Source organism: Mya arenaria, chromosome 3, assembly GCF_026914265.1.
Source record: "Mya arenaria isolate MELC-2E11 chromosome 3, ASM2691426v1".
In the NCBI taxonomy this organism is placed as follows: domain Eukaryota; kingdom Metazoa; phylum Mollusca; class Bivalvia; order Myida; family Myidae; genus Mya; species Mya arenaria.
The window spans coordinates 50,555,011-50,575,165 of NC_069124.1; the positions used below are offsets into that span (position 1 = coordinate 50,555,011).

The 20,155-nt window shown below is 35.0% G+C and overlaps 1 protein-coding gene across 1 annotated transcript in view; it reads left to right on the forward strand.

Moving 5' to 3' along the window:
- The window catches only part of LOC128228378 (protein SDA1 homolog), a 37,912-nt gene that overhangs the window by 2,498 nt on the left and 15,259 nt on the right, over positions 1-20,155 (forward strand). Inside the window, exons 3-10 of the mRNA XM_052939668.1 lie at positions 343-441; positions 1,856-2,038; positions 3,349-3,414; positions 4,331-4,423; positions 4,701-4,775; positions 8,113-8,214; positions 8,404-8,476; positions 14,139-14,242. Coding sequence (XP_052795628.1) covers positions 343-441; positions 1,856-2,038; positions 3,349-3,414; positions 4,331-4,423; positions 4,701-4,775; positions 8,113-8,214; positions 8,404-8,476; positions 14,139-14,242 — 795 coding nt within the window. The remainder of the gene's footprint in view (positions 1-342; positions 442-1,855; positions 2,039-3,348; positions 3,415-4,330; positions 4,424-4,700; positions 4,776-8,112; positions 8,215-8,403; positions 8,477-14,138; positions 14,243-20,155) is intronic.

Genomic DNA, 20,155 nt, shown 5'->3' on the forward strand with positions numbered 1-20,155 from the left:
ATAACATAAGATAGCTCTATAATCCTTATTACATGTTATCACCCCTGATTGATATAGAAAATAAAAACAATAACATGTAAAATTTGGCATCTGTTTGTGTTTGCTCTTGCAAAGTACTATAGTTAGGATAGTGTTTTAGCATCCTGTCATATACATGTGTTTCCAATGCCTGAATAAGAAAGCCTTTGTAATTTGAGATGCTGTAGTTAACCAAATGCTTGGCAAGTAATTTCACTGTAATACCATTTCCAATATACATCAATTCAATGAAATCAAATCACATGTATATCTCTCCAATAAATTTCTCTACGACATAATATTCTCTCTCTTTCTTATTTTCAGGTAGCTCACTGCTATCCAGATGAGATGAAGGATTATCCGCAGGAGCTGAGGGATGCCTTACAGAGACATTCTTCCATCCTCGACAGGACTATGAGAATGGTATGAAATGTCTCAATCAGTTCAAGTGTGCCAAATGGTGATTTCAAATGTCACAAAGAAAATATTTTATGTTACATTGTTGAATGTATATTTATAGTTGGTTAGAATATGCTATGATTTTTACAAGCAACAAACATAATGCTTTTGAAGTATTTCACAAATGTTATTGGCATATGCAGTGCCAAATATGTGACAATTAATCATATGCCTCTAGTTTGGAGATATTTTGGAGAAAAACATCAATTTCAGTTTTTTTTAAATGTTTATAAGGAATATATATATATATATGTTCATTAAAGAATGCTGGGTATTAATTATATTTTGAGTATTTAAAATAGATAAATTGTATAGTGTTGTGGTCATCATTGCAATACATGTGACCCAATTGAAGAACACAAAACATATTCCTGTCACTTCTTGAATGATTGATTGATGTTTATTCAGGCCTAAAGTGACTCCCTCATGTTTTTGGACCAAAAATAGTTTTCCCGGTAATGCATCTGAAAACACATATTTTATCATAATTTTACTCTTTGATATTGAAATTGCAGAAAAAATACAGTTATAGCATAAAAAAGTATATTGGTTTAGTGGGGTTCGAACCCAAGCTGGTAAAGTCAAGAAAAAATTAGAAAACGGCTGGCTAGTCCACAAGGCCATCATGACTTTAACAAAAGTGGTGGATATGCTATGCTGACTTGTTAATGATACATTGATAGCATCATGTGATGATGTCAATCAACAAATCAAGCAACATTACAGCCGCAATTAATTTCTTAATCGCGTTATAAATGCTAATGAAATTTGTGGTCTTTAAGGACCATATTTGAGCAAATATCAACATTTGCTAAAGGGTTCCAGCTTTTGGTATTTTTGTTTTAACATTCCTTATGATTTGCCACAAAAGAAGAGTGCATTTTACAAACCATGAGCGAGTCACTTTAAAATACCCTCGATATGCACATGGTAATACATTTTACCACTATTGATTCAACATTCAATATTATTCTTATCCTTAGATATGCCTCAATGATTCCATTCAGTCCATTGGCCAGTTATTTTGAAATTCCAATCGCTTAACTTAAGTTAGATCTAAGTTGGTTATTGAAAACGGCCCCTGAGGCCTGCTGTTTCGATTGGACTATTAGATTATTTGGCCAATGGAATTACTTAGATTTTACTCCTTTAGATTAAGATCATTTTAAGTTGTTTATACGGCCCCAGAAATTATTTCTAGTTGAGGTCCTTGACAACTTACAGACCACACTGTCATTATTTTCATCCATAAAACTGAACAGGCATGTCCTTCTACATATATATATATATATATATATATATATATATATATATATATATATATATATATATATATATATATATATATATATATATATATAATATTATTTTGTTTCAGACTTTTTGTAAGGCCTTGATTTTGTTGAGAAACAAAAGTCTTATTCCTGCCACAAGTGTCTTGGAGCTGTTCTTTGAAATGTTCAGATGTCAGGACAAACTGTTGAGGAAAACGCTGTACACATATATCGTCAATGATATAAAGAATGTCAACCAGACCCACAAGAATGCAAAACTCAACACTGTAAGTAAATCAACTGTGTAAATTGAATGATTGGATCATAATAATCATCTCAATTTGCTGTGATTATTTCAGCCCATTTTTCTGCCGAATTTGGCCACATTTCCCTCTTGATTTTTTTTAAATATTTTTCCACAGCCATTGTTAAAAAATCCAGAGACGTTTTACTTAACATTTAGCAATTGTAGCAATATAGTGTCATACATGAATATTACCATAGGATTGTTGAATAAGAGTTACGAAACAAAGTAAAACATAATATGAATCATGTTAATATAAATCCCTTCTTTCCAAATGATTCTATTTTTCTCCTCTGTATCAAAGGAAAAAAAACACAGTTCCAATTGACTATTTTAAAGCTTATATAGATTCATTATAGAAAACTTTCCCTAGGGTTTACCTTAAGAATTTCTGCATTTGATGTATAATTTTAATAATCTAAAGGCTATTGTCGTATTTTCACTGTGACAATGAGAGGCAAGAATTGTGTACATGCATTATCTGCTTGAACACATGTCATCCTGAAATTATTTTTTTATACCCAAAAAACAGCGCTTACATAGTTTTTAGTCTTAGATGCACACATTCTTTTATAATGATTGCAACACACAACCTGAGGCCCCGATGAAAGTTATTTAATGATAAACTTATTTTAAAGGGACTAGACACCAGATGGTTCTGAAATCGGCAAATAAAGTATTTCCTCCAAACAAAACTAGAATTGTCAAAAAGAGCTGGTGTGAGGCTGATAGTACATCATTTTACATGATGAAAATAATATTTTGTTGCTGTCTCGGCCCATTTGAAAATAGCGCATCATGGTTTGCCTGTTTTTAGTGCGTATATTTAGGGTGTGGAAGTCACGTGACTAGTACAGATACATATATCAACGACAATATTGAATTAACTGGGATTTATGTAGTAGACAAGCTCAGTTAATTTTTGAAATGGAAAGATTTGCAAAACTTCGAAAGACACGTGTTGTATGCTATGTGATACACCAGAAATTAAGATTCAATGCGTTGTACACAACAATATAAATTTCATGTACTGGCAAGTTTTTGACAATTTTCTTTTTACTTGCAGTTGTATCATCTGGTGTCTAGTCCCTTTAATATCAAACAATTTATAACAATTATCCATTGACATAAAATGAAATCTGGACAAAACAACTCATAGGGCCTCAACTCAGAAAATCTTTGAATTAAAAATTGCAGCTAGTCCATTATGGTGTCCTAATTCTGGTAATAACATTTGCAATTTATCTGAAATGGTTTTATGCCAGTTAGATTTTTATTTCGTAAATTTTTCAGACTCTGCAGAACTTCATGTACACAATGTTGAAGGACAACAACCCAGTGGCAGCTAAGATGTCCCTGGTAATAATGAAAACAGTTTAAACATGCACAATATAGTTTGATGCAAATATATTTTTTTAATCTTAATGCATTATCATGTTAAACTCATTTTACTTTTATGATCAAAACAAAAAAAGAAGCTTAAGATTCAGGTACAAATAAAAAATATTAGTGATATTTTGGCGCTTTTTAAATTAGGGAATTAGTGGCTACACAGCTATTATTAAATTAAAAAAATAGAATATTATATAAAAAGGTATTATTTTTTTATCGAAACCTTAATCATATGCTTTTTTTGTTTTTATCATTAAAGTCAAATGAGTTAAACTTGAAAATGCATAAAATTAAAAAAATAATAATTTTGCATCAACTTATATTTTGCGCCTTTAATATGTGCATGTAATGTTTGAAGTACAGTGTAAAGTATCCAGTGAGTTGAATACTCCTATTGAAAGGGTGTTAACATTTTGATTTAAGCATTCCCATGAAGTAAAACATTAAATTGTTTTTTTTCTTTACTTAACATTCAGAAAAAATCATTTTTGAAAAATATTCATCTCTGCATTGACCTATCGGTATAAACCATAGTTTTATATAATTCATCTCTGCAATGACCTATAAACCATAGTTTTATATAATTCATCTCTGCAATGACCTATAAACCATAGTTTTATATAATTCATCTCTGCAATGACCTATAAACCATAGTTTTATATAATTCATCTCTGCAATGACCTATAAACCATAGTTTTATATAATTCATCTCTGCAATGACCTATAAACCATAGTTTTATATAATTCATCTCTGCAATGACCTATAAACCATAGTTTTATATAGTTTATACGTCTGTGACCTCTGAAAAAGCTTGAAAAACATAAATGCACTGATCTACCGGTATATTAAATGTGAGATCATGAAAGATAACTTTTGTTTTAGGACGTCATGATAGAACTGTACAGACGTAACATTTGGAAGGATCCCAAGACTGTGAATGTCATAACAACGGCATGTTTTTCCAAAGTCACAAAGGTAAATAACTGTTCATGCATATTTTTAATGTATGGACTGGGAGAGGCTTTCAAATTTTATCAAGAAAACCAGTCTGTACTCTATATCCACCATAACACATTGTTTCAGCCTTCTTTCTTCTTGAAGAATAAACATTACAACCGATTACTTTATGAACATTATTCTGCTTTATGACTGTCTCACAAATGTGTTGTATTTTGAGCAATTCATTATTTGTATTATATACAATGTTTCTAAAGTACATTATTTTTAAGGTACATTATTTCTATGATTTCAGATTCTGGTTGCTGCTATTAAATTTTTCCTGGGAACCGATGCAGAGGACAAAGGCAGTGACAGTGAATCAGATGAGGTTTACTTTCAATCTTCTTCATTGTCGTGGATAGAGTAACATGTATGTAGTTTGTATGAGCAAGAACCAGCTGCCCGGTTAGCTTTATTGGTTAGAGAGCCATGCTAGTGTTCCAGTGGTCGTAGATTCTAGCCCCACACCGGGTGCAGTTTTCCTCCTAGGTTAACTTTACGGATGTCAGAAATAAAAGGCAAGAGTGCCGGAATCAGCCTGAAATGTTAAGTGGGAAGGAGAGTATTTTGTGAGGGTAAGAACCAGCCGCACGGTTAACTCAAGTGACAGTGAATCAGATGCGGTTTACCTACAATCTTTGTTACATTGTGATGATGTAGAGTACAGTGTATTTAGTGTGTATGGGTAAGGATCAACCTCCCAGGTAGCTTAATTGCTTAAAGTGGCATGCTAGTCTTCCTGCGGTTGTGGGCTCGAGCCCCAGACCTGGTGCACTTTTCTTCCCAGGTTTACTTTACCAGTATGTGTATACCATGTGATAAATAACGTCATAAATGCTACGTCGGACAGCGATATTTTGATTCAGAAGAAGACTTTAAACAAATAACTTTACAAATAACTTTACTATTTATTCACCATATGAAATGAAACATGGCGCAGTCAACGCCGCTTACATAGCCCCGAGTTCGGTATTTTGCTAGAGTTCGAGAGTTTAGTTTCTTAAAACACTTCGACAAACCTTTTGACAAAACTGCTACCTGATGGAGCACTGTCATAACATTATTTTGGAAACAGGTTTGTCGAAGTGTTTGACGAAACTAATCACCTTATTAAACTCCGGTAATAGCGGGGCTCTCTAAGCAACATAGACTGCCCTTTGTTTCATTTGAAATGGCGAAGAAAAGAAAAGTTATCTTTGTTTTAAGTCTTCATTCAAAGCAAAATTTTGCCTTTCGATGTAAAATTTATGACATAATTTATCATGTGGTATACACACACTGTTTACTGGTGTCAGAAGTAAAAGACAAAAGAACCTGGATCAGCCTGAAAGGTTTATAGGGAGAGGAGTGTAGTGTGTGTGGGTAAGAACCAGCCTCCTGGTTAGCTCAGTTGGTGAAACTAGCTAGCTAGTGTTCTGTTGTTAATGGGTACATGGCCCACACCATGTGCACTTTCTTCCAGGTTAACTTTATATACTTAAGTGATTTTACAGTCACATCTTTCATATGATAGATTGGGTAATGGGAAATTCTAAGATGTACACTTATAAAGTGAGAAAAGTAAAAGCAGTTAGGCCAGTTATAAGTATAACATATTATGTCAAAGTAACAGTTTAGATAAACATTGTGATTGTAACTGCATTCAGGTTTTTGATTTCTTAGGCGACTATAAATTAATTGCTAATTTTCATCCCCGCCCGCTCCCTCTTTTCGCCGCCCCTTAAAATTTATTGACACGAATGAAAATGTTGAACTAGGAACTGTATTTGCTTATTGGTCCAGTACTGTCAGGTAACGGCATTTATTCATACCTATGGAGTTGATGTACCGTATAACATTCACTTTTAAAAAAGAAGAAATGTTGCGATGGTGATAGTGGTTCGTCTTAAAACTCATGTATATGGTTCCGCAATGCAATGAGGTAGAGCAAGAAAACATATTCAATGTTGTTACAGTCATCTTAGAAAAAAGAAAGACCCCCCCACCCCGCCCCCATTTAAAATAGCATTAGATACAAATCTAGCAATTTATTTATTTATATTGGCCTTATCTTGAATATCAACATCTACATAGATTATGTTGTCACTGTAGTATACCGTAAATGACTGGGTATAAGACGATAGGGGGTATTAGACGCAGGGAAAAAAATCTGTGAAAAATCCGAGAAAAAAACTTTTAATCTATGTTTTTGGTTAAAAGACGCATAGAAAAAATGTCATAATCGTCCGGCATTTTCAGCCACCATGTTTGTTGACAGTGACAAAAAATTTTTTTTTCGTGAAAATGGCGATGGTTATCTTTAAAACCATACTGTCGAGAATGAAAAGTTATGTTAAGCAAAAAATATTTTGACAGTGCCCAACTTTGCTTTTTTATATATATGTAAGTTTGATTATTGTTTAATTCAATTTATTATTCAAAATAATATTGAATACCGTAATTCACAAGAGTTCGGACACCATAAATTAATTATTTTTTTCGCTCTCCGAATACATAGAAAATTATCATTTTTACATTTTATTTACATGTTTGTTTAACCTGCCTTTTTTCTTCATGTTTGCTTTTTACCACTTATTAATTTATCCGTAGTAATCAATGGTCATAAACTTATTTATTACGCCTATAAGTGTAAATCCTTCATGAAGTTAATTAAAACACCATTTTATACATGCACTGAACTGAATAAACACATTCTATCGGCTTCAGATCAGAGTCACTCTGTGTGACGTCACATAACTTACAGTTATGCCCACGAGGATCTCGTGGAGAGCATGGACATTGCTATGCAGGATTAATGTATAACTGTACGATTATTGCTTCATACAGTCTATAAGTGTGGTACAAGTTTGAAAGCTTATTGGCAGATCGTTTTACAAACATGCCATGTCGATGTTTTCTTAATCCCTTGATTGCCCTTGTTGTTTGTTTAATCCTCAAATAAATATATCACACTTCCTTTTCAACAGGCAATAAATCGTTTAGGATGGGTAGTAACTAATTAAATTGTCACAGTGTTGTATACGGTTAGGTAATCTAGCCAGGCAGTGTAAAGATAAAAATCAATATTCTTCGTCTGTGAAACTTGGTAACTATGAAAGTTATGATTGATGTCCTTTGGGTGTCCGAAAATTAGGTACGCAAAATAAATTATTTTGGGAAATAATTATGGGTGTCCAAATATAAAATATTTTTGTTGAAATTATAAACGTCTTACGATATACCGTATCCCGATCTTCAACTGCCGTTTTAACCCGTATATACTCGATCAATATGACGCGAGTAACATCCCTTTCTACATAAATCTAAACAAACTCTCGGCTTGAAATTGACATCAGAAAAAAAGTTCAAAAAATTGTTACTGGGTATTATACGCAGGCATTTTTTTGCATCAAAATCTGAGGAAAAAAAGTGCGTCTAATACCCAGTCATTTACGGTATGCTGTTTTTTTCATGTTTCTTTGAGCTAAAAAAATCTTGAAAGTTATTTAGGGCCTTACACGCACTTGTATGTATGTCAGAACTCATGAACGTCAATTTCCACGTTGTTATTCTGAATGTTAGTTTACAAATTACACCTGAATTTCATGAAATTAATTCTGTGCTTGTTTCAAACACACATATATACATGAAAACAATATTTACTTCTGTTTAATAACTATGCACAGGAAGATCAAAAATCAGCCAAGGAGCTGATGACTGGATACAGAGTGGGGAAACACACAAAAAAGAGACAGAAGAAGCTGGACAGGGCCCTACACAACATCAAGGTAGGATTAAAAACCGGGATGGAACCAATATAATTGTTTTCTCTCACTTAAGCTTACTAAACAATAACATAGGCACAGTAACTGTTTTTGTGATAAAATTACAGTACTGAAAGTAATCAATAATTAATGTACCACATACTCTATCAATGTTTTAATTGTCTAAGTATATTCTGCTGTTTTTCGTTTCAGAAAAATAAAAAGAAGAAAAAAGTTGCTGAATGTTTCAACTTTTCTGCCCTTCATCTCATTCATGATCCACAGGGTGAGTACAAGGCTTAAATTATGGTGTTTATATAGAAGTCTGGTGTAATTGGTCAAGTGGTGTAGGTTTCCACCTCTTACTCCAGAAGTCATAATTTGATCCCCACCAGTGTGAGAGTGGTCTAGTGGTGAAGGTGTCCACTTCTCACTCCAGAGATGGTGGTTTGATCCCCACCAGTGTGAGAGTGGTCTAGTGGTGAAGGTGTCCACTTCTCACTTCAGAGGTGTTAGTTTGATCCCCACCAGTGTGAGGGTGGTCTAGTGGTGAAGGTGTCCACATCTCACTCCAGAGATGGTGGTTTGATCCCCACATCATTTCTCACCGAAGATGTTACTGGTTTATGCCCCACTTTGAGAAACAAGCTTTTCCCCGTGTCCAAATACAGTTTATGTCATGGATTTTTAGAAAGAATATAAATTCATTTGATGCTTATTTAGTACGAAATTGATGAAGCAAGGTTTGTTTCAAAATATGATTACTAAAAAAAAACAATAAAAAAGATGTGACAACAGAGCAGCATACGCTTTACTTTAATTGCATGCTTTACCTTGTTTCTTGTTTAATACAAGTATCAAGAAGCTATTGTATTAACTATGATCATTTGACAGTTGATCTCATCTCCTTGTATTAACTATGATCATTTTACAGTTGATCTCATCTCCTTGTATTAACTGTGATCATTTGACAGTTGATCTCATCTCCTTGTATAAACTATGATCATTTTACAGTTGATCTCATCTCCTTGTATTAACTGTGATCATTTGACAGTTGATCTCATCTCCTTGTATAAACTATGATCATTTGACAGTTTATCTCATCTCCTTGTATTAACTGTGATCATTTGACAGTTGATCTCATCTCCTTGTATTAACTATGATCATTTCATGGATGGCTTCAATCTTCTTGTATTAATTATGATCATTTCACGGATGGCTTCCATCTTCTTGTATTAACTATGATCATTTCACGGATTGCTTCCATCTTCTTGTATTAATTATGATCATTTGACTGATGGCTTCCATCTTCTTGTATTAATTATGATCATTTCACGAATGGTTTCCATCTTCTTGTATTAATTATGATCATTTGACTGATGGCTTCCATCTTCTTGTATTAATTATGATCATTTGATTGATGGCTTCCATCTTCTTGTATTAATTATGATCATTTCACGGATGGCTTCCATCTCCTCATATTAACTATGATCATTTCACTGATGGTTTCCATCTTCTTGTATTAACTATGATCATTTGACAGATGGTTTCCATCTTCTTGTATGACAGACGGTTTCCATCTTCTTGTATTAACTATGATCATTTGACTGATGGTTTCCATCTTCTTGTATTAACTATGATCATTTGATAGTTGATTTCCATCTTCTTGTATTAACTATGATCATTTGATAGATGGTTTCCATCTTCTTGTATTAACTATGATCATTTGACAGATGGTTTCCATCTTCTTGTATTATCTATGATCATCTAATTGATGGTTTCCATTTTTAGCTCCACTGGCCGAAGGCCATGGAGCTTATGTCGTCACAGATTGTCCGTTGTGAGTGCGTGCGTGCGTAAACTTTTACTTTAAACGACATCTCCTCTGAAACTGATAAGCGGATTTTGACAAAACTTCACAGGAATGTTCCTTTGGTGGTCCTTTACCAAAATTGCTCAAATGGTTCCGGTCCATTGCACAATATGGCCGCCAGAGCTAAAAATAGCAAAATCTTTAAACGACATCTCCTCTGAAACGGTTCGGCAGATTTTGATGAAACTTGACAGTAATGTTCCTTGGGTGGTCCTTTATTAAAATTGCTCAAATGGTTCTGGTCCATTGCACAATATGGCCGCCACAGCTAAAAATAGCAAAATCTTTAAACGACATCTCCTCTGAAACGGATAGGCAGATTTTGATGAAACTTGACAGAATTGTTCCTTGGGTGGTCCTTAACCAAAATTGCTCAAATGGTTCCGGTCCGCTGCACAACATGGCTGCCAGGGCAAAAAAATAGAAAAACCTTTAAAGAACATCTTCTCAGAAACCGATGATCAGATTTTGATGAAACTTAACAGAAATGTTCCTTGGATGGTCCTTTATCAAATTTGCTTCAATGGTTTCGTTCCACTGCACAAGATGGCCCCCAGAGGTAAAAATAGAAAAACCTTTAAACGACTTCTCCTCAGAAACCGATGATCGTATTGCAATGAAACTTGACAGAAATGTTACTTGGGTAGTCCTTAACCAAAATAGCCCAAACAGTTCTGGTCTGCTGCACAACATGGGCACCAGAGCTAAGAATAGAAAAAAACGTTAAACTACATCTTCTCAGAAACCGATTATCAGATTTTGATGAAACTTTACATAAATGTTCATTGGGATGCCCTTTAACCAAAATTGCCCAAATGGTTCCGGTCCGCTGCACAACATGGCTGCGAGAGTTAAAAATAGAAAAACTTTTAAGGACTTCTCGTCCGCAGTCTTCACGAAAAACATTTTAACCTACTAGCCAGTTGGACTAGCATAATGGCATATTTTACTAGTCCGAATGACAATCTAGTAGTCCGACTATTTTGCCACATTATAAAACTGTATGCTTGAGGTAAATACCTATTTCAATTGAGCAGCTTGCAGTTTGAGTAAACATTTCTTTATTATGATGCTCATGCAGTGATAGGGAGTGACATCCTTCTGTTGGGAATAGTGCTCCTTGTTTTTCAGAACCTATGGGTACTATGTAAAAACAAAAGGCATCTTGCTTGAATAGACTGTAATAATATCAACATGGTTAGAAAAGAAATGCCATGCTTTAATAGCTTTGATTACATTTTACTACTGAATTACCTCCCTTTAATAGAAAAAAAAATAATGTCTTAATTTTTCACGTATAGCATCTTTAAATAATTTTTAAACAATAATAATTTATGAGTTAACATATAAGCATAAAGTTCTCACAAAAAGATCAATTTAAAAACCTTACATTTATACATAGGAAAGTACATATAGACTGAACATTAATTTTCGTTTAAGTGACATTCTGAAAGTTTATGAAACAGCTATTTTTAGTAACTTAAATGGCCGAAAAGTGTAAGTGAAACAACAAGTCGATTCTATCTCGTCAGTTCTTGTTCAGGTTAGATATTTGCTTCATAATCTATTCAGATTAAATGTTAACCGATGATCAGATTTTGATGAAACTTGACAGAAATGTTCCTTGGGTGGTCATTAACCAAAATTTGTTAAATGGTTCCAGTCCACTGCACACCATGGCTGCCAGAGCTAAAAAATAAAAAAAACTTTATACGACTTGTCGTCGAAACCGATGACCTTTTTTCGATAAAACTTGACAGAAATGTTTGTTTGGTGCTCTTTTACTCAAATTGCCCAAATCATTTCGGTCCACTGCACAACATGGCAGCCAGAGCTATTAAAGTAAAATTTTTTTTTTAAATAACTTCTCCTCAAAAATTGATGATTGTATTTCTATGAAACTTGACGAAAATGTTCGTTAGGTGGTCTTTGCTTGAACCTTTTGGCCAGTGGAGCACAGGCACTGATGTGCCTCTTGTTTTGTATTAACTATGATCATTTGACATATGGTTTCCACCTTCTTGTATTAACTGTGATCATGTGACAGATGGTTTCCATCTTCTTGTATTATCTATGATCATTACACGGATGGTTTCCATCTTCTTGTATTAACTATGATCATTTGACATATGGTTTCCATCTTTTTGTATTAACTATGATCATTACATGGATGACTTCCATCTTCTTGTATTAACTATGATCATTTGACTGATGGTTTCCATCTTCTTGTATTAACTATTATCATTACATGGATGACTTCCATCTCCTTGTTTTAACTATGATCATTACACAGATGGTTTCCATCTTCTTGTTTTAACTATGATCATTTCACGGATGGTTTCCATCTTCTTGTATTAACTATGATCATTTCACGGATGGTTTCCATCTTCTTGTTTTAACTATGATCATTACACAGATGGTTTCCATCTTCTTGTATTAACTATGATCATTTCAAGGAGGGCTTCCATCTTCTTGTATTAACTATGATCATTTCACGGATGGTTTCCATCTCCTTGTATTAACTATGATCATTTCACGGAGGGCTTCCATCTTCTTGTATTAGGCCAAAAAAAAAATATGTCTGGTTCAGGAAACCCGACCGACCCTATTTTTTACCCGCCGACCCTAAACTTTTTTTTCGAAATCGCGGCCGAAAACCGCTATACTGTGTATTGAAAATTTTCTTTTCTGTAGTTATTGCTCTTTGGGTTAATAGAGCGCGTTTATATTGATCTTTGGGTTAATAGAGCGCACAACAATGGCGGCGCCCATGGCGTGTTCACCAGCCACTTTGATGGCCATAAAACTCCAAAAATGTGAACATGGAGCAGAGCGGCAGGTCATGAAAGCGGTCCAGCATGGTTGCACAGCTTCGGAAGTATTCGAGGAGCTCCATGGGCCAACCAACCCCAAACTGTTTGCCACCAAATATGAAGCCGCAACTAGTTTAGGCCCGGGCGGAACGTTTTGGCAGGTGAAATGTGCCTTCCTTTGCTTTTGAAAAAAAGATCGAATTTAATATTTGTATTTTTGATGTCTTTTAAAATTAATACCAGAAAGGTACAGGTAGTTGATAAAGCCATAGGAGGTCAGATTTATTTAAAATAAATACTCAGCCAGTCAGATCTGTCATACCTGTATTTTACAGGCTGGGGAATTTTGCTGATCGAGGTATATCCTCCATCGGGGTATTATACCCCGACCAAGGCAGGCATGGCGAATGACCGTCGGACAATTGCCATTTCAAGTGGTTTGGTCCGACGAATAATGAACTCTGCCGGTCCGAATGTCCGACACAAAATTTTATATCCGAATTATGGTTTATCCGAAACAAGCACACATCACAATACCACATGCTGGGAGTTACAAAGTGATCTGACTGCTCTGTGCATCGTCTACACATAGACAACATACGTCCAAAAAAAAAAAAAAAAAAAATGGAAAAAATGCCTACCCTCCTATTTTTTTGGGACAACGTTTCCTGAACCAGACATATTTTATTTTTTTGGCCTTAACTATGATCATTTCACGGATGGTTTCCATCTCCTTGTATTAACTATGATCATTTCACGGAAGGCTTCCATCTCCTTGTATTAATTATGATCATTTCACGGATGGTTTCCATCTCCTTGTATTAACTATGATCCTTTCACAGAGGGCTTCCATCTTCTTGTATTAACTATGATCATATGACAGACTGTTTCGATCTTCTTGTATTAACTATGATCATATGACAGACGGTTTCGATCTTCATGTATTAACTATGATCATATGACAGACTGTTTCGATCTTCTTGTATTAACTATGATCATATGACAGACAGTTTCGATCTTCATGTATTAACTATGATCATATGACAGACGGCTTCCATCTTCTTGTATTAACTATGATCATATGACAGACTGTTTCGATCTTCTTGTATTAACTATGATCATATGACAGACGGTTTCGATCTTCATGTATTAACTATGATCATATGACAGACGGTTTCCATCTTCTTGTATTAACTATGATCATTTGATAGATGGTTTCGATCTTCTTGTATTAACTTTGATCATTTCACGGATACTTGCAGGTTTTTGTGAGCGTCTGTTCCGGCAGCTGGATGCGACCACAGAGAGGTTCGAGGTAAAGCTGATGATGATAGATCTGGTTTCTCGACTCATTGGTGTACACCAGGTATGGCTTGGGATATGGGTATTACCGTATTGATGCTTGTGAATACATTTAAAATAAGTTACATTAACATGGAATTTGATATCCGAGTTCTTATTGTCTTGGTTTGAGACTGAACACTCAACATTGCAATTCCTTATTTTTTGTACAAGTGTTAATAAATGAGCAATTACGGTAAAACTGGCCGTATATGTTGCGAATAACTTGATTAACAATTATTTACAAATTTTCAGTTAAAAATAACTTTATTAATAAAGATAATTCATAACATTAAGAATTTACTTTTTTGCTACCGAGTCTCAAACTCAGTTTTAAGATGTTAGTGAGTATTTTCCCAGCATACCGTAGCCACTCTTGTAATAAAATAATAATTATATCATTCTGACATGCCTTAAAGACTGTCTTGAGAAATTCGTATGTTCCTTTATTGATCGCAATTATTACTTTTTGAGCTCAATTATGCAAAGAATTAGAGAGAGCTGCACTACTAACCTGGTTGAGGTTTTGCATGTATGCACATTTAAGTCAATATCTCAGCAAAATTTAAATTTAATGCTTCATGTATTGCATTGGAACTATACAAAAATGTTTCCAACCATCCAACCAATCTTCATTTATTGTACATATTATGCTAAAATGGCCCTTTATTATTCGACTTAGATATTCTAGATACGGTTTTGCATATGACCACATTAAAAACTCTAAAAATAAGAATAAAATAGGGTTGTCACAGAATGTGATTAATACCCCCGCATGCCAAAATGTCAGAAACAATGTTTGGACCAAATAATTAAAGGAATCAGATAGAACACATTTCATGGGGAGATATGATGAAGATTGAAAAATATTGTTATGTTTTACCATATATAATATATTTTATTATTTAGAATATTTTAAAATTCAACCATGATGACAGATATTGACCTGACAGGAACTGTTGTTAGGCTTTTATAGCAGAAATGACTAAGTTCAGACGGTTGATGTAACCTTGAAGGTAGGGACATGGGTCTTAAGGTTGACTGGTCCTCATGCTATGGTGGCCACTTCTGCTAAACTTTTTTCAAAATCAAACCATTGTTGACAAAGATATGGACCAGACACAAACTTTAATCAGTAGGATTATATAGCAGAACTGACTCTTGAGTTCTTAAGGTTACAGTGACCTTGAGCTTGAAGGTAAGGATAAGGTCTTATGTGCACGTCGTCATACTAAGGTGGTCACTGCTGCCAAACAATTTTAGAAGTTTATATTTAAAGGTGATATAAAATTCAAACTCAAATGTTCTTGACGATTTTCTCCACAATTATGAAATAGAAATTATATCTTGGAAGTCTTCGATTTTGCAACATTTTTTACACATTACCAGAAACAAACAAAAACGAACATTCATGATTCTTAACAAAAGTTGTATATTGATATATTGAAGCCATGTGTTCAGTGGACCATTTTATTGATTTACACACAAGGGTATGTATGGAGCTACGATGCAATGGATACTGATTGCTGATTGGTCATTTGCTGGCTTTCTAATCTGCCTATCCACTAGGTGATGGATGATTGCGACTGGCGTATTAAGTATTAATTTTTTTTTTTTTTTACTTTTAACATGATTAAGAATTGAATTCAGCAGATTTTAAAAATTTGCTGAATGAGGAAAAATGGTGCTTAGGTAACACACAGGGTTCTCAAAAACATGCCTTGCACATTTAATAGGACATTTAAGCTATGTTATGTAATTAATTTTGACAAAAGACGTGTGCCTGATTGTAGAACTAATTATTTGTAACAGATTTTTTTCCATCTTTGATCCAATAATAGCCTTTTTACAACAAAAAAATGTCTAAAACTCGTACACAAAGTATGTGTGAATATTATGAGACCCTAGCCCATATTTACATCTTGAATCTGAGTAGAAAAGCAAATTCCTTATTGCCATACATTATCTGTAAAGTAGTTTTCCTTGACTGAAAATGTGTTTATAATTGTTAACATTCCACATTATTTTTTTAATAAAGATTGTTCAATAAAATGAAGGTTTGAGTCTTAAGTCTCACATTCAGATTTAAGACCTTACTGAATACAGTTCCAGGTTTCAAACAAACAACATTCAGTTCAAATAAAATATACACAAAACTTTATCAGGAAATACCCGTTGACAAACAGATCATCACAATACCACTAAACTAAAGTAATTTGAGTAGCAGATTTGAGATATGATCTCTTTTAAACATTTTTTGCCTATCCTCATCCTCATTATAAGCAGATCATGAATCAGTAACAATGCTAAAGCAATGCAATGATTTAATCTTGGAATACGAAAGAAAGCAATCATTGACTCAAAGTCATTTGATAGCAATGTATATATTAAGGATAAGAACCTGAACAACATGATTGTATAAGAACTAATGGTGAAATACTGAATTATGGATAGTGATAGGGAGAGTGAGAGACTGTTTTCCCTGCGGCTGTCCCGGGTGATGGGGGATATTGGGGTTAACAGATGGGTGATTGCCAGGAGGAGGAGATCATTCCTGAGGCAGGAGACTATGTCTAAAGTTAATTCTTTGTTAACTGATCACGATACTACTTTTTACATATTTGGCAGCCAGAGTGAGGCTGCAACAACACTTGGGATGGAATCTGACATTGACAGCTTGGAATATAATAACAATGAGCGTGTGGCCCTTGACTTCAGTGACTGGCAATGTAGAAAGTCAAATCTGCTGGTGTTAAAGAATGACCACACACCTCCTCAACACTGCTACTTACAGAGACTGAGAGATGACTGTCCACTACCAGCAGTACATGCACTGGGTCCTGATGATGTGCTGGATAGGGAAGGGAGAATACTAGTGGCTAATACACGTTTTCTCCAACAGGAGTGGGTACAGCAACAAAGTGACTCTGGTGATATAATTAGACATGGGCCATCATTATCCTTTGATAAAAAGCTTGACATTGTTCATGCATATCACTGTAGCAAGCTGCCAGAGGAATGCCAGTTCCTGTTCCACAGACCACGCCCTGGACACTGGCCCACACCTGACACGCTAGCAAGGGCCAGTGAGGTTGGAGTCTTCCTAGTGCCACAGGGCTACACTGAGAGCCCAGTTAAACAATCAGTGTGTAGATCTACAGCATTTATGGTCCCTTCAAAGTTAACCAGTTACCCTTATTCAAAATGGCTATGGAGATTTTCAACTTCATTGATGGAACGATTTCTAATGTTTGATTTTAGCCCTGTTCAAGTGAAAACATACACACTCGCCAAAATAATTAGGAGCTCTTTTTTCAAGGATGTGTTTGGAGATAGATTTAGCACTTTTCACATCAAAACTGCAATGATGTTTACAATAGAAAACTATCCAGCTGAGATATGGAGGGAAGACAACATTGTGAAATGTGTGTGTTTACTTTTGAAAACACTAAACAGATTGGCTAAACAGAAATACTGTCCCCACTTTACAATCTCTGGAGTTAATCTGTTTGTGGGAAAATTGAACTTTTGGGAGTTTCCAAAACTGTGCAGCATTTTTTCCAATCTCATCAACACAAAACTGCAGCAGTTGTTTTGTATTGATATGGACAATATTGGTTTGAGATTGCTACAATGCTCAGGTCTTGAAAGCATACCCTATCAGAATGTGAGCACAGAAACCCAGACCTGTGGTGTTCTAAAGGTGCTACTGTTTGAAAATCTGATTGAGCTTTCAGTTTACATGGATGCATTGACAACTTCTCAACCAATAGATAACATCAAAAACCACCTGCTTATTTTACAGACTTTTTCAGATTCCCCAAAAGAATCAGAAAAGGAAGTAGTTTCTCTAGAGACACCATTTCTGTGCAACACCTATGCATCCATGCTGGCTTCAAGATGCATCTCTCTGGGACAACCAATCACACCGGATATCTTAATTTGGTACCAGCTGTCACTGGACTCTGACCTTATGTCCAGTAGGTTGAAGTTTGCATCTATTTTGTACTGCAGTGGGCAGTATGAGGTAGCTTCAAAAGTACTGACTTACTGTGAAGGACTGCTTGGGCCAGAAGTGTGTCAGTGCTGTGGACATCATGAAAGAAAACACCTGGAAACAAGCACTGAGTTTATGGACAAGCTAATCACATTGTCAACCACTGAAGTACTAAATAAGCACATAATGGTGTGTATAACTTTCACAATAAATGAAATACACTGCATTCCACAACATCTTCAATCAGAAATGATGAGATGGATTAGAGTTGACATCAGAGTAAATAGAGAAAGGTGGAAGTTGAATGTTGTCTCTGACTGTATCCCATTCCTGTACTACTTACAACATCTCACCTACAGAGAGCTACACCAGTACAGTAGAGCACAAGAAGCACTATATAACCTACACGAGCACACAATGGGGACAACACGAGGCCACATTGACACAGCCCTCAACATGCTGGGCCACTGCTATGAACTTCAGAACAGGCTGGATCTGGCTTGGATGTGCTACAGCAGATCATTGGAAATCTATGACAGAGACAATGTGTCCATCTTTCACATAGTCAGGATACTTGCTCGGTATTTACGTAGCCGATATCCACATTGACACACCCTACAACATGCCTGGCCATTGATTTGAATTTCAGAACATGCTGGACCTGGCCTCACCTGCAACAGAAGATCATTAGAAATCTATGACAGTGACAATGTCTCCATCTTGCATAAAGACAGGATACTTCGTCAGTATTTAAATAGCCGATATCCACATTGATACAGCCTTCAACTTGCTGGGCCACTGATTTGAACTTCAGAACAGGCTGGACCTGGCATGGATGTGCTACAGCAGATCATTGGAAATTTATGACAAGAGACAATGTCTTTTAAAAAAAAGTTTTTATGAAGCTGATATTCACATTGACATGCTTTAACTTGCTCTTTCACTGTTATTACCTTCAGAACAGGCTTAGACTGGCTTTGATGTGATACAACTGATTATTGAATATTCAAGACGAGGACAATGTCTCCATTTGGCATGAGGCTAGGGTACTTCATAAGTTTTTTTTGTTAAGCTGATATCCAAATTGACACAGCCTTCAATATGCTGGGTTACTGCTATGAGCTTCTGAACAGGCTGGACCTGGCCTTGATGTGCAACAGCATTTCATTGGATATTTGCGACAGAGATTAGGATTCAATTTGGCATGCAGCCAGGATAATACAACATGTTTTACATTAAGTACAATGCTACTTTTAAAACAAATGCTGCCATGATTACTATTAAATATTACTTTACCACTTATGTACATATGAAATATTTGTATGCATGTTTTCATGTGTAAGAAAATAAGATATTGATAAATACAAAAACTTTCTTCAATATTGTTTTCACCTCAGAAAAAAGTGCTGCCACATTGATTATTCTTTATGCAACAATGAAATCTTGTGAGTGGGTCTTCTATGCATGACTGAGCAGGTCCGGTCATAAACATAATCTTCATAGAAAAAATAAGATTTATATTGTTAAGCCATGCTATTGCCATATTCAATATAAAGCAATTAAGATTGAACTTAATTTTAAGAGTAGAAACTAAGTGTTTTGATTCGCCTGTATATATAGCAGACCAATAGGCTGAATGGGTTCATTAAGGCATGTCTAAAGATAATGATAAGATCAATATTGAATACTGGCCCAGAGGTCTCTCTGAAATAAGTAGACTTTTGTCAAAAGATAAGTCATTAGATACAAAATTTGCTGTGCTTTTTAAATTTGGTAAACATGAACAGTAACAATCAGTTAAAAAAAATAGTCAAAAATTGGGCAGATTGTTCAGATTATTTTTTCAGTTTTTGTCTTGGTCAGCAACCGGCCATATTAGGAAAAAGATCACCGTAAATATCTCATTAGATGCGCATGTCCTAATAGATGCGCAAGAGTCGG